At 55.2% G+C, this 15,065-nt stretch overlaps 2 protein-coding genes across 3 annotated transcripts in view; one reads left to right on the top strand and one right to left on the bottom strand.

Annotated features, from left to right (window-relative positions):
• The window catches only part of SEPTIN11 (septin 11), a 36,004-nt gene extending 30,663 nt beyond the window's left edge, over nucleotides 1-5,341 (bottom strand). Inside the window, exon 1 of one of the 2 annotated variants that reach the window (XM_062494053.1) lies at nucleotides 5,324-5,341. In XM_062494053.1, the coding sequence (XP_062350037.1) occupies nucleotides 5,324-5,326 (3 nt within the window). In that variant the 5' untranslated portion in view covers nucleotides 5,327-5,341. Of the gene's footprint in view, nucleotides 1-4,245; nucleotides 4,316-5,323 lie in introns of those variants that run through there. The other variant, XM_062494052.1, reaches the window with a different exon arrangement.
• Nucleotides 5,342-8,381: 3,040 nt separating this feature from the next.
• On the top strand, nucleotides 8,382-10,475 carry SOWAHB (sosondowah ankyrin repeat domain family member B). Its single transcript, XM_062493679.1, has one exon. The coding sequence runs from the start codon at nucleotides 8,382-8,384 to the stop codon at nucleotides 10,473-10,475; it is 2,094 nt and encodes a 697-aa protein (XP_062349663.1).
• Nucleotides 10,476-15,065: the final 4,590 nt, after the last annotated feature.

Raw genomic sequence — 15,065 nt, forward strand, 5'->3', positions numbered from 1 at the left:
ACACAAACAAGGACCCCCACCACACAGAGCAAGAACAACGCCTGGGATAAATTTCTGTTGACACTGCTGCTACCTCAGAGAGCGAGACCCGGAGCTGGTTCCGTGTCTCTGCTCCAGAGCCCGCTCCAGCAGCAGCAGCAGCAGCGCTGAACTCTCCCCGTGCCGTGGTGTTTGTCTGAACCATTATCATGCATCGCTTACTCCAGCGGGCTGGAGAGCTGTTCACGGAGCTGGAAGTGAAGGCAGCTACACAGCAGACCTAAAAAAAGCTTCCAGTACTATTGGGAGGCTTTTTTTTTTTTTTTCATTTTTACATCACCTGGTCGCATCCAACTGCCCTATGCTGAATCTGCCTCCGTATCTTTTCCTGAAAGAGCCCCTGCAGCTCACAGGACTGAAGCCTAGAGCCAAACCACGCCAAGGGCAAGGCTGGATGAAGCTGCAGCATTGGCCAAGCCAACAGCAGATCCTGTGCCCTTAGATCTCTCCTGCCAAGCAAGCACTGAGCAGTTCCATGCTCCCAGAACCACCTTGAAGAGCCACAGAAAAGCCATGAGAGAAGCAACAACCCTCAGGTGGCTTCAGAATGGACAGCCAGCCAAGAAAGCTCTCTCTCAGGGGCTGCAGGGGTGGGAAGGGGACACAGCAAACAGAGCCTCAGCTCTCAGTAAACATTTTACTTCTCAGATTCATGCCGCTTACTTAATCAATCCCCAGCATTAACTTACTCAGGCACTAAAATTGCTTCCCCATCATCTCACCTATCCAAAGCAAGGACTTCCTAAGTATCTCCATCAGGTCCTGACTGCAGCTCAGCTCATTGACACTGCAAAAGCTAGAGGTCCTGAGCGCGTGGTGGGCTGGACACACGAGCTGCCCCGTGACCCAGGCTGTGCTGAAATAAAAGCAAGGAGGAGGCAGGTTCCCACCATTGTTAACATCAACAGCAGCAACAAGAATTGTCTGAATTTCCTACTGCAAACAAGGCACTGAGGTGAACAAAGGAAACAAAAAGGTCACAAACTAAAATACAGCCCTGTGTGCACTACCCAGGGCTGCTTCCTTGGTGCAGACAGCTGAGCCAGGCCAGGCCCCAGAAGCCCCATTTGGCAGCAGCAGGCAAGGAAGCCAAGCCCTGTGCCCTGGCCACCTCAGCAGCCCAAGCAGTGCCACCCACAGCCACAGCACCACCACGTTCATTGTGAGGAGTCCGCAGCCCTGCAAGGCAGAAGCTTGGGGTACCTCCTTCTCTGGTGCCCATCTCTGGTCCCAAGGCAGTGGTCGTGGTGGCCCTGTGACACCCAGCAGCACACATGGACGTGGCTCTCCAAAGGGGCTGCCCCCAGCTCTTGCTGGCCCCAGCAGGTGCCAGCAAACCTGCTGCCCAAGGACAAAGCAGAGAAGCTTCAGCCCCGCTCTACCTTCCCATCTCCCTCTCCTTCCTCCCCTCCATGGAAACCAGCAGTCTCTCATTATCAAGTATTTTTAAAACAGATTGAAGAATAAGAATACACTGTGCTGTTTTAATCTCTCACATAATGTTTTCTGTGGTTCCCATGCAAAATCTGCATTCCAGGTCCATTTTCCCTCAGTTTTTGTTGGGATTTGGAGAGGGGAGTACACCGATGTATACTCTTGAGTGAACGTGAAGCTCACCCCCATAACACAATCAAGCTCTGGTTCTGTAAACATTTAGGATAAACACATAAAGAAAAAGGTAGTAGGTCAGAGCCCTCTTCCATGCTCTGATCTACTAGGAAACTATCCAACACTGGTTAAGATGCTGGGAATTAGCCCAAGAGGAAGAAAAGTGTCCCCTGTCCAGCACATCCCAACAGCTTCCAGACTGGAAGTGGCTTATCTCACACTGAGCCCAGATGACCACAGCATCCCCTCAGCCTGGTGCATGTTGAAGCACAGGCACGGCTTTCGTCAGCTGAGAGCTCCCACGGCAGCTCCCGGCACCAATCCTGCCAAAACTTGGCTTATGCACGCCTTTACATTTGCATGCTAAGATCAGTCTCCATTAAACCCAATGAAATTACAGGCAGCACATTGCACATGTGCCTTCACATCTGTGGGATCAGGGCCTTACAAAGAAAGCCGCCCATCCTACCAGAACACACCCAGCTCGGCTACAATTTAACACAGACACTTCAGAGCAGTTTGCTGAAGTTATTTTTTATGCATACTTTTACAATTAACATAATGTCATTTCCTGCCAGGATGTAAAAGGTTGTGACTCAGGAATGTTATCATCATTTTAACTCCAACTGACTCGCTTTTGGTTTCATTCCTTTCCTTTTTTTTTTTTTTTCTTCCAACTTGCTTTAATTCTCCCTCCAACAAGATGCATGCCACTCACAGCTCCACTTAATCATATTTTCTAAGTTGGAAAGGCAAACATTCACCAGCCTTGCTCTAACATATAATTAACTATTCCTTCCAACTCCCTGCCGCCCTCCCAGCAACACAGCAGCAGCATGCAAAGTGGGAGCAGAGAGGATAAGGTGAGGAGATATGTAAGAGAGAACATCCCCAACATGCCCTGAATGCCACCCCACTGCCCTTTCTTCCCTTATCAGCCTGAGATAAAACAAGTCCCTTGACCAAAAAGCACAGATTCCCGAGGACGGAGGCTCTGCCCACCAGCTGCTCGTGAGGAAGCCGAGCACCCTCCTCCTTCCCTCTCCCACACGCACATGCTTCTTTCAGAGAGGGATGCTTTATCCTGCAGTCAGTCCCACCGGACTGCACCCAGCGGTCCACAGACAAGAATTTGGTTTAACTGGTGCAAAACCCTCTGTGGATGTCCTTTTGGGATGGCCCGCGGACTTGGATGACCAAAATAACCCGAGAGGCTCAGCAGCAGCACCAGTTTAACTTAACAAAAAAAGAGCGCCAAACACATCCACAAGAACAAACAGCAATCACGTCTTGCAATAAACCACGTTCCTGAGCCTATTCATGCTGCAAACTTACTGCTCCGCGCAAAGCCAAAAGGCTCTGCTTAGCAATACCCTTCAGCTTTGCCCTAAAAAACCATCTGAAACCATGATGTCAATGCATATTCTTACGTTGAAGGACAAACTTCAATTTCCAAGCATGCTTTAGACCTTAAGATCAAGGAAACACTTCAAAAGCAGCTTTACAAATGGCTGGTATAATTTATAGGTATTCTGTTAAGAAACACCAGCTCTTATTTTGCTTAGTAGCTGAACTTCCCCACCTCCAGTAACACCATTAACCCCATCTCCATACATATGCTTTGCCACATCAGAGGAACCATAGAGCCCCGCACACCCATAAGCACATAATCAACGCTAAAAAACCCTTGTCTTGTTCGGGTCACATCTTGAACGCAGACCGTGACCTTATTTTGAGGGAGTCACATTCAAGCCCTCCACTCGTGGGCAACTTCTACGTTACTCCCAAGCACTGAAAAAGTTAGCGGGAAGTCGGACAAGTCTCTCCCTCCCCTGGCCGACGATGCACAAAAGTGCATTCAGTCTGGTCACGGTGCTTTCATTCACGTTTCTACAAGCTGGATACAAGAGAGACTCGCTTTTCTTTTCCGCCGTCTTTTAGTTTTTGTGGGTTTGGGGTTTTTTTCGCTTTGTCCCTGTGAGGGGGAAATCTTTTGTCTTTCTCAGTAGGAACGTAAAAACCCTTTCGGCCACCACATCCCCAGAAAAACGGTCACGCTGGAAAACGCAGGACACGCGCGCCCCTCGGAAGAACTCCATGCCGGGAATGCCGTACCTTACCCGCCGCAGCCTCCCGGGGACCGCGGGCACGTCCCGCCGGCCGCCTGCCCACCCGCACGGGGCACAGCCCTTCCCGCTCCCAGCTCTTCCCACCCGTGGGCAGCGCCAGGGCAGAAACACCCCCGCCGGAGCCGCGGTACCTCTCTCCTTCCTGCAGTCCGGGACCACTCCCGCCGCGTCCCCGTGCCCGCGGGGCTCCGGGAGCAGCCGCCCGCCGCCGCCACGGCCCCGCCGCAATCACGAGCCGCGGCCCCAAAACGGGGCCAAGAAAAGTTTTGCGCGGGCTCCCCCGGCCCCGGGAAGGGGCAGAGGCGCCGCGCCGAGCCCGCCGTGCCCTCCGGCACCGCGCCCCCGCAGCCTCCCGCGGACACCGCGCCCCTACGAGCCCGGCACGGCATCCCCGGCAAGGCGCCCCTGCAGCCCCCGGCCGCGCTCGGGCGATGCGGCCCCGGCCCCGCCGCCCCCCGGCCCCGCGCACCGCCGGTCTGCCCACGGCCACGGCCATCGCGGTGCGGTGCGGTGCTCTGCGCTGCTCTGCCGCCCGCCGCCTCTGCGCTGCCTGCTAGCACTGCAACATGGCCACCCGGCGGGGAGGGCCCATGCGCAATGCAAAGGGGCCGGGCGGCGAGGCGGGACCCCCCCGGCCCTCCCCCGGGGCCGCCGGGCAGCGCGGGCGGGCGGGCGGCGCCGCCCCGTCCCTCGGGGAACCCCGAAAGCCAGCGGGAGCCCCGGGGGGCTGCAGGCAGCGCCCACCCGCGACCCCACTAATCCCTGTCCTGCCCACGCCCCCCCACGCCGGGCCGCGGGTACCCGACCCCTGAACCGCGAAGGGTCTCTCTCGCCCGCCCTGGCGGACCCTCGGCTGAACGCACGGACACATCTGCTCCGTGAAGCCCTGCGAAGAGACGGCCGAGCAAGCGATCAGCAAGGTCCTCCTGCCAGCGGTTCGGTGCAGAAGGAGTGCAGGGATTCGGCAAAGACGTGTTTCTAACAAAGAGGCGCACGGGAGCCCTTAACTCCCTTGTATAGCAACACAGGACAAAACTGACACCTCGTTCCTCTGGTTTCTCCGAGCACTTCTCTTCTGTCAAACACGTACACACACAGTTTTTCAACAAACCTGGTACACCAAACAGCAGCCACGGTGGCCAGTTGCTCTCCCACTCCACTAAACCTTTTCCAGGGATGAAGAGAAGCACAGCTGGCTCCTTGCCGCTCTAGCTGACAAACACCTAACATCCTGTTGTTGAGCGTGATATCCCTTCTCCTAAAAAGGGGGAGTCCTAGGACTAAGCTCAGCATGCCTGCTCGCAAATCTTTGACCAAAGTGGTGATGAAGAGCCCTGCATTGTTCTGTGAGGCATAAGCTACAGAAGACAAGAGACCCTATTTGCTGCACACATGAAGGATACACTAAATTAGGGACACACCAGAGCTACCCCCATATGTGAACATCCATAGATTCAAAAGAAAAAAGGACAGCGGAATTAAAGCTGAGAGCACAAGCAAATGCCGCGGGGTAGCGGTAAGCAAATAGAGCGCCTCGGTACTCTTACCATTTGTAGTCCCTTTGATGTCAAGATTGTAACTTTTCCCTCCAGAAGCCATTTCTTTATGGCTACTTCGTAACACAGAGATGTTTGAAGAAGGCTACAGAGTTCAGGTGCCTCCTTCCCGCAGCTTTTTTAAGAACTCAGGAGCTGGTTTTGGACAGTGGTCCCCCACACCTGCCCCTGCTCCCCACCGCAGCTGAGGATCTGTAGCTGGGCAGTGCCCTCAGCTGGGCACAGGGGCAGCCCTCACCGGCAAAGCTGCCACACCAACAGACATCCAAGGGTGTCTACCAGGAGCATTATGCAAGCGTAGTTGGTGCAGTGCTTTTAGCACTCCAACATGTTAGGCGTCGATGCCAATATCAGAGGCAGGCTCTGGTATTAGACTCATTATTGCTCTTGTAGCAAATCCCGGCTGCGTGCACAGCTCCAGGTGAGCAGAACCTGTGCTGGGAAATGCGCCCGGGCCAGTGCAGCCTCTAGTGGAAACCTGGTGATCCTAACTAAAGAGTTGCCCTTGTGGCACCTGTGGGTGAGGCAGACAGAGCTTCCCCTCGTCTGGATTAGAGATGCATGATACTCCTGCATCAGCATAACCTAACCAACACGAAAATCTCCTGCGCTCACAAAACCTTGATGTGACTCACCGTGTCCTTCCTTGGCCCGGAGCGGGGAGAGCTGCGGCCGAGTTTCCTCCGTGATAGTCAGGCACATGCACCTTCCTGGGTATGGCTGTCCACGCTGAAAGAGCAGGGGGAGGAAAACATCAGCACAAAGAAATGTTCTGCAATCTTCCCGGACCTCAGCTGGAACACTTCTTTGCAACTCCTAGTGTTGCTCAGCGCCTCCTTGCTTCAAGTTTCACGCTTGTTGCTGACAAATCAACACCCAGCCCCTCATTCTAGAGACCCCACGAGAACTGTTTCAATGTTTCCAAAGCAGTTGGGCATCATTTTGCAGGTTGGGGGAAAAAAAAAAAAAAAAAAAAAAAAAAAAGGGCTGTGATGTTCTTTTGTGTCATGACAAGGCAATTTGCTAGTTAAATGGGATGAGAAGACACACAAGCAGACACAGAATTTTGGTAACTTCCCTCTTATTTAAAGACAAACATGGGTACAGAACTCCCTAAAGGTAACATCTTCAGGGACAACAACAGAAACCTACAAGACTAAGTGGCAGGCTTTATTTTTTTTTCTTTCATGTTGTAGTGCTTGATCCTGCCTCTATGTTGTGATTAGTTCTACTCAGGGCTCACCCAAATTTCACCCAAAAAATCACAAGACCTCACCCAAAGAGGGTGAGACTGGGGTAAATTCAGCCTTTCTGAAGAGCCCTGCCCACAACCAAAAGTAACCAACTTGCAGACAGGGTAAATCACTGGATGATAAGGAGAAACAAGAGTCTCTTTAACCTCTCAGCATGAAGTGGGTGACGAAGCAAGTCCAGGGAGCGGGGCTGTGCTTCTCCTTGCCTGCCTGCAGCATTACACCCCCTTAAACCCAAAAGGTGTTTTTCAGCCCGGGCTATAAGGGCAGTGTGCCCCTGAAGCAAAGGGAGCTCTGCACAGATTTTGTCCTGTGCATCAACAGCCTGTCACAACCAAATGGGTCACAGCCAACGGGATACCACGGAAAACCTCCTGCTTAAGCCAAGGCAACACTTTCCATAGTAGTGTTTGCCACTGTTATTTGGATTTTTTATCGTCACAATATACCCTCCTTTCTTATTCGTGATCACATTTACAACCATTATGCTCCCCCCATTCATTTCCTCTCAGTCGCTTCTGCTGACAAACGCTGTTGTGACTGCAATCCAGGGCTCATCAGAGGAGGAGGGATAAATGTATTCATGCCTTGGAGAGCAGCACCAAAGGAATGTGCAAAGTGATAAAATGCTAAGGTGAGCCTTACGCTCTCCCCAGTCCCTGCACCCTACCCAGATAAGCACTGCGGATGGGATGTAGCTTGTGCACACAGGCACCTATTGCAATCTCCCTCCGTGGTTGGTGAGGGCTGCGCACACTTACATGACAGGCAGCTAAAAATATTTATGGATAGCCAGGAGCCTGCAGAAGAGACGGTTTCTCAAGTGTGACTTAGGGCCTGATCCAGACCTCTTTAAAGCCAGGGAGCCTACACCGAGCTCAGTGCCTCCATTCTCTGACTGCAAGACAGAAAATCCAGCACACCTTCTCTCCCACACTTTCTCCCCACTCTTCAGTCCCTGGACTGCTTGGGACCGGGGCTGTCATTGGTTTGGTGTGCACAGGGCACACTGCCCATGGCAGCGCTGACCTTACCCGTCCCTCTCAGCTGCTACGTACACACTTGTGGTGACAGCATGGGCAGTACAGAACTAAGTGAGATCCCCACAACAGCACAAGGTTTTAGTTGTAGATGAGATGGGGTGAGATAGGATTCGACTGCAGACACTCCCAATATTTGTGTGTGGCCGTCGTACATGGGTATAATCCCACACACTTGTAATAACAGCCACCCCAAACCACAGCACACCAGTGAATCTTTGTTGTCAGTTTTCCTAAGACGCTGGGCAGTTCAGGTTGGGAGGCACCAGTAGTGTTTAGGGGTCTCATGGAGCGTTGAATGTCTCTGAGGATGCAGACCTACCCTCTCCAGCCAATCTGTTCCCATGGCAGACCGTCTTCACTGTAAAGTAGTTTTTCCTCGCACACTAATTTGGAGTTTCCTGCATTTCAATCCGTGCCTATCATCTGCTGTCCCTTCACGGACACAATGACTGATAAGCAGCTCTTTGGTCTCTCTGCCCGCCAGCAAAGGACTCTCGCACTTCTCAGCTCCTCCCGCCCCCCTAGCCGGCTTCTCTCCTTCTATGTCACCTCTCCTCAGCGCTGTCACCCCAGCTCGAACCTCCACGAGCCGCCACCCTGGGCAAAGGCGACCGTGGGGTGGCGGCCCGGCCGCGGAGGAGGAGGAGGAGGAGGCGGAGAGGCCCGGCGCGGCAGGAGGCGGGTTTCCCCGCCGCACCTGGGTGCAGCGCCAAGCACCGAGCACCGAGCACTGACAGCCGGCCGGCCCGGAGCATGGCGCGGGAGCTGAGCCAGGAGGCTGTGCTGGACTTCCTCTGGGCGGCCGGGGGGCGAGCCCCCAACACGGCGCTGCTCCGCCACTTCCAGCGGTTCCTCCGCGACCCGGCGCTGACGGAGCAGCAGCGGCGGGAGCGCCGCGAGTACTTCAAGAGCCTCGTCAACTCCCTGGCCACCGTCCACCCCGCCGCCGCCCCCGGCGCCTCCAAGGACATCGTCCTCCGCCGCAGGTACCGCGACCTCCTCGATGAGGAGCTGCCGCCGCCGGAGGAACAGCGGGAGCAGGAGGAGGAAAAGAAGGAGCCGCAGCCGCCGCCCCGACGCGACCCCGACGGGCGGCGCGGCCCCCGCGGGGAGGCGGCGGAGCAGGGGCGGCCCGGCGGGGCGGGGGGCTGCTCTGCCCGGGGCCGCGGCGGGCCGTGCTGCGAGTGCCGCCGGGCGCGCCGCGCTGCCGCCGCCGCCCTCCCCGCGCCCGGTCCCGGGACCGCGGCCGCCCCCCGGCCGCCCCGCTGCCGCTTCCCGCCGCCTCCGCCGCAGCCGCCCCCGTACCGGACTCAGCCGCTGTCCGCGGGCCCCTGGGCTTTTCGCCCCGGCGGCACAGCGCTCCCCCGGCCCCCGGCGCTGCCGTCGGGTCCCGGGGCTCTGTCCCCCGCTGTGACGCCCCGGTCCCTGTCCCCGCCGCCGCCTGCCCCCGGGCTGTCCTCTGCCGCAGCGTCCCGCTCCCGGACGCCACCGCTGCCACCGGGCCCGGAGATGCCGCCTCCCTACAGGTTGCCGCAGCCCGCGACCGGGATGCCCTTGCTCAAGGCCCCACGGTCCTCAGCAAGCCCGGGGGGGCGACCCCCCGCCGGACCCATCCAGTCCCCGCCGCTGCCATCGGGCCCCAGGGTGTTGTCCCCCCGCCACCTGCCCCCATCCCGATCTTTGCCGTTGCTGTCCGTCCCGGAGGTGCTACCCTTGTCCCGGTCCCTGCAGGCACTCCCTGCCAGCCCCTCCTCATCGCCACTGCTTTTATCAGGCCCCGAGGTGCTCGCTTCCACCAGGCTGCTCCCGTCGCAGTCCAGGTCCTTTCAGCAGCTCCCCACCAGGCCATCCCCAGACTTGCCGAGGGGATCCAGGGGGCTGGTCCCCAAGGAGCCAACCCAGCCTCAAGTCCTGCGACTGTACCCATCTCAAAGCCTGACACTGGCGGCAAGTCCTGGGATCCTGCCCCATACCAAGTCACCCCCACCCCAATCCCTGCCACAGTCTGCCACTCTCCCATGCCCATCCCGCTCCCCGCGGCCGCACCTCGCCAGGTCACCCCCATCCCAGTCCTTGCTGCCACCACAGGGCCCCGCAGCGCCCCAAGCCCCAGAGAGCCAGCCCCCAGCCCCGCTGCCTGTTTTTCGGAGCATCAGGCGCCAGCTTGCTTTGTCGGAGGCGCAGGGCACCCCTCCCTCGCTGCACGATGACTGCGGGTGGCAGCCCCGCTCCCTGCTCTCCAAGAGCTCCCCCAGGAACACCGCAAGCCGGGGGCCCCTGGTGCCGCTGGGGCAGCGGGAGCACGCCTGGCTGGTGGCAATGTCAGCGGGCTGCTGGGCTCAGGTGCGAGGACTCTTTCTGGAAGAGCCTGAACTGGCCCTGCAGAGGGACTTCATCTCAGGCTTCACGGTCCTTCACTGGCTGGCCAAGCACGGCGACGGGCCGGGCCTGCAGGAGCTGGCAGCGGCGGCGCGGCAGGCCGGGCTGGCCCTGGATGTGGACGCCCGCTCGGGCTGCGGGTACACGCCGCTGCACCTGGCTGCCATACACGGCCACCAGCTTGTCATCAAGGTGCTGGTGCTGCAGCTGGGCTGCCAGGTGCAGGTGCGGGACGGCAGCGGGCGCCGGCCGTGGGAGTACCTAGGCAGCTCCACCTCGGGGGAGATCTGGCAGCTCCTGGAGGCACCCCGTGGCACAATCATGTTCCCCACACAGCCCCTGGCCCGCAGCATATCCTCTGTCAGCAAGGGCTCGCCGTCCACCGGCAGGGCAGCTCTGCCTGCCTGCCTCAGGGTGCAGCTCGGCCGTGGGACAGTGTCCCACCAATCTGGCAGTGACAGTGACTGAGCCAGCTCCCTGGCATCCCCAGCCAGAGGAGATGGGGCCGTGGTGGCCACCCTGTGAGAGGAACCCATGCAAGCAGAACAAAAGCTGTGAAACAGACTGAACCTAGCAAAGAATGTACTTTTAAATTATTCCAATGAACTGTTGTCTGAGCCTCTCTGCCACCCCTCCTATTCCTTGCTTTTCTACCATCAAAAGGATGCAGCAACTCTGCTGGAAGCAGGAAGAACCCTCGGGAGGCAAGTTCTCTGCAGCCCACAGGGCCTCTATCAGCTGCTGGGTGCAGCCACGATCACCAGCATTAGTGGGACCATGTCTTTGGGATGAGGCTCAAGTCTGGCCCCAACCAGGGTAGAGCACTTGCTTTTGCTGACAGTGACAGATTGTTGTTGTTCCTGGGGTTTGCAAAACACTTGTTTACACTGCCTGAATTCTGCAGAGCAGTAAAACTACATCCCTTTTTAATCCCAGCAGATTAAGGATGAGTCCCTCTTTTAAAAATGCAGCTGATCAAGACCCAGCCTTCCAGCCAGAGCCCTCAGAGAGCGACTGGCTGTGGCAGAGGGCGGCAGCGGGAGAGGCCCAGTAGGGAAGGGCGTTTCCCAGGCCACCTTGCCCACCAGCCCATGCTGAAAGGAATGCAGGGCAGCACCACAGCCCTGCTCCCCTGCACAGCTGCCCGGGGCTGCCCAGCAGTATCCCTGCTGCTCCCTCATTCCTGCACCTCCAGTTGCTCTCCTCACACCACAGGATTAGGAAGTGGTACTGTGGCTAGAGCCCTGTTCCCACGCCTCGGGACGGAAAGCATTGCGGCAGGATCGTGCGTTGGGCAGAAAAGGAGCTGGGCTGTAGTACGGGACCCAGCCTTGCAGAGGGAAGGCAGTTTCATAACCAGAGCTGTATTTTCCCAGAGACACCAGCCCTAAATTGCCTGTTAGGTGTTTATGTGATGGGGACAGGTGGAACTGGGGGCCAAATGCAGTCAAGAGATGTCCAGTGGAGTAATTCCTCAGAGTTTACAGAAAACAAACTGTCTTTAAGAATCTCACTGGACTGTGTGGGTCCTATAATGCACTCTGCTCTCTGATTTAGCACTAATGAGCTTCTAAAGTGTCCAAAATTGCAAAAAGTTAATGTGGCACCTAATCTGTCTCTCCCATGGATCCTCTATGGAGGCAGGAAGAGAGCTAAGATCCATGAGACAGGGATCCAATGCTGCCGGGTCAATGCTGCTGCTGCTGCTGGGTGACCCCAGGTGTAGGAGCAGTGAAACTGGGACTGCCGTCTCAGCTGCAGTGGGAGGTTTTGGGGCACACCAGGGCAGTAGGTAGGAGCGCTCATGCATTTGAAGCATGTGTGTGAATGCCTGCAGTTTCGGGGAGGAACAGGAATGAGGGCAGCAGAACCTGACCCTTGCATAACGCGCGTGCCAAGGAATGCCTCGAGTCCTTGCTCAAGCACTAATTGAGGTCTCTGCTTTGCTCGGGGTTTATTTGAGGGAGGAACTCTTTCCTGCACAAGGGAAGCTACTCTGCCCGCCTCTTGGGCCACGGAAGTTTGTGGCCTTTTCCCAGCCCGTTTTTCTCCTCTTACAGGGGAAAGAGTTCAGTAAACAGTAAGCAGTGTCCTGTCAATGATCATTCCTCTCTGAGACAACACAAACTTGAACTCCTAAGAAATTCAGCTGTCAAGTGGCCTCTGAGGCATCAGCACGAGAACATGGAGGGTCCTCCAGGACCACACTCCCCCAGCAGGAGGGATCCTGTGTATCCCCCCTTTCCTCTTCAATCCAGCTGGGGTTTATAGTCTAAATCACACCAAGTGGCTGCTGCCTGGTAAAACAATGAAGCCTTTTCCACCACATTTAGAGCCATTGTCATTATTCACATCATGCACCAGGATCCCTTGGGAAAGTGCTCCCTAAAGCCTTCCACAAGCCTTGGCTACGAGCTCCTCAAAGCAACCCTTTTGACAGGGGATGCCAGGGATGCCACCAGAGCCTTGCTGTGCAGGGAGGTTCTCAGAAGGAACCCCAAATGAAAGAAGTTTCTGAGCTGACTAAAGCTGTGGGGGGAGCATATTTTTTTTCTCCAAAGACAGCTTCCAAAGAACAAGGTTTCCCCCTTTGTACCTTCCTTGCTGCTAAGACAGTGCTACCTTGGGATTCTCACCTTACAGCCTTTCCCTGACCTTTCTCCATGACGCAAACCTAAGTGGCACTTCTTTTTTCCCCGCACACTGTTTCAGATCTCGCCTGTCATCTTTTTCAGAGCCCTTTTCTCTCCCCAGCAGTGTTGGCAGACTGCTGAACTAAGTAAGTGTGGCCTAATTTGGTGATCGCTGTTTGCTTGCCTATTGCGATGACACAGATAAGCTGGTTTCTCCAACTTTAAAATTACAGAGCAACTGTTAGGAAGCTCAAAACTTTCCATTCTGGATTCAGAGTGCATTCACTCTGGTTTATCACCTTAGTGGTACTAGGACTGCTTACACTGCCAATACTGCATAGCTCCTACACCACACAGTTGCTTGGGGGAACTACCACTCTTAACTCCCAGAAAGCCTCATCCTCCCAGGTTTTCTGCTGGTGAAATAAGCAGTGGGCAGGCTGAAATCCATCTCCAGCTCATGGTGGGAGGCAGGGCCCCCTCAGCCATGTCTGGAGGAATCACACTGCTGTCCTGGTGCACCACAGATTCAGTCATTAATCCACCGCTGGATATAGACACATGCAGCCTGAGCACCTCCAAGTCCTCCTGATCTCCTTAGTTACTTGTCAGCCCGCCCGGCCCCTTCCACACCTGTGCACGCTGCTGTTTCCTCATTGCAGCTGGACGTGGCTCCTCGCCTCACGCCCAGTCCAGGTATCTGACTTTGCACGGCCCTGGACCGCAGGACACGCCATGGACTAACGCACAGCAGGACTCTGCCCTCTCCTCTCGCTGCGTTTAAAACACACCTCCCACTTGGCGGCTGCTGCTGACCAAGTCCACCCCTCTCCTGTGCCACGCTTATCTCCGATCAGCTGCTCCGTACTCCAAAGCCCAGCCCTGCAGAGGGGGAGGGTGTTTCCATGTGCTGGCCTTTGCCCAGCACAGGCTGTCAAACCTGAGCCTTAGGACGCTCTGCCAAAGGTAACCCCTCATCAGCCGCCCCTGCTCCCGGGGCACACCTCTTCACACCCACTCCTCCCGTGGCTAAAAGCAGGCGGCAGGGCACGGCACGGCACGGCACGGCAGGGCACGGCACGGATGGATGTTCGGCTGGATGGTCGGCTGGATTCATGCCTCTGCACGAGGACCGAAGGCTGGAGCAGCGGTGGGAACCCACCTCAAACAACATAAGAGGTTTTTGTGCAATTACTTTAGTGTTCTTGGGCAAAGCAGGTGAGCAGGAGCGCAGAACATTGCAAACCGAAGCTAGTGGCCAGGGGACCCTTTATATCACAGCACTTTATGAAGCACACAAATAAAACATGTAGAATTAAAAAAAAAAAAATTGAAGAGCCCATCACACAAAATACACTTTTTTCCCTACTGTGACAAATGCAATTTGAATTAAATAGTTTGTATGCAACTCCACAGTGAGAAGAAAGTCTTGCATTCTTTTAGCAAGTAATGAAACAATCCCAATTGCTACTAAATCCTGCTAGAGCTAGAATTTCTCATGCCTACATTTACTGCAAGCAGCAGCAGATGGCAGGTTAGCAGAGTGGGGTTTAGAACAAGAACCTTCCCCGCAGTTAACAGCACAGCCCAAATTTCCCGAGTAAATGAGAACTGTTAGCCTTTCAGGGAAAAACAAATATTGTCTTTGGAAAATCAGTCACACTGGAAAGCACTAAAAGGACTAAGCACTAATTCTTCGTTTAGTTAAATGAACACCCCTCATCCCCATCATGAGTCTATTTAAGCACAGAAAATGTGTTTTACCATTAATTAAAAGTATTTTAGGATACCAGGAAAAGCTTGGTACAGGGGCTCTACTGTGTTAAATACCTAACTGAGCACATAGTGCAATACTTGTCTGTGAAGACACAGATGGGTGATCTTGTGGAGGTTGTTTTTTTTCCTTAGAGCTGTTCATTCGACCTGGTGGAGCAAGCTACTTTTTGGATGGTTTAAATAAGCCTAAGGCTCATAGTATTTCAAATTAGGATTGGATTTCAGCAAAGGCACTTATGCTCCTCATACCTGTCAGGACTTCCTTACCGTACAGCCTGTCATAAAATAAAATAAAAGCAGCCCCAATCTGTTTGTGAAATATATCTCTACACTCTTAAGGTTTTTTAGCTCCGATGGTACTGGAGGAAAGCACAAAACTGCTCATGGCAAACAGGTCTGATCAAGATTTTGGGTGCTTTTGTTGCTGTGTGATAGTGTTTCATGGGCAGCCACGCTCTATGTGCTCAAAAGCCACAAGCTATTTCAAATTAATTGTTTAGGAAGTCCCAGTTTCTCTTGTGAAGGAAACGCCCATCAAAACCATAGGCAAGGTCATCCATGAAGGCACGTCTGTCTGTGTGGGCTGGCCTCAGTTTGCATTTCTAACACTGCCATGGCAAGCAGGGAGCAAAATCCTTCAAGATGTGTC

This window comes from Cinclus cinclus, chromosome 5 (genome assembly GCF_963662255.1).
Source record: "Cinclus cinclus chromosome 5, bCinCin1.1, whole genome shotgun sequence".
Taxonomy (NCBI): domain Eukaryota; kingdom Metazoa; phylum Chordata; class Aves; order Passeriformes; family Cinclidae; genus Cinclus; species Cinclus cinclus.

Coding starts and splice junctions, on each gene's coding strand:
- SOWAHB (XM_062493679.1), top strand. CDS start 8,382: ATGGCGCGGGAGCTGAGCCAGGAGGCTGTGCTGGACTTCCTCTGGGCG.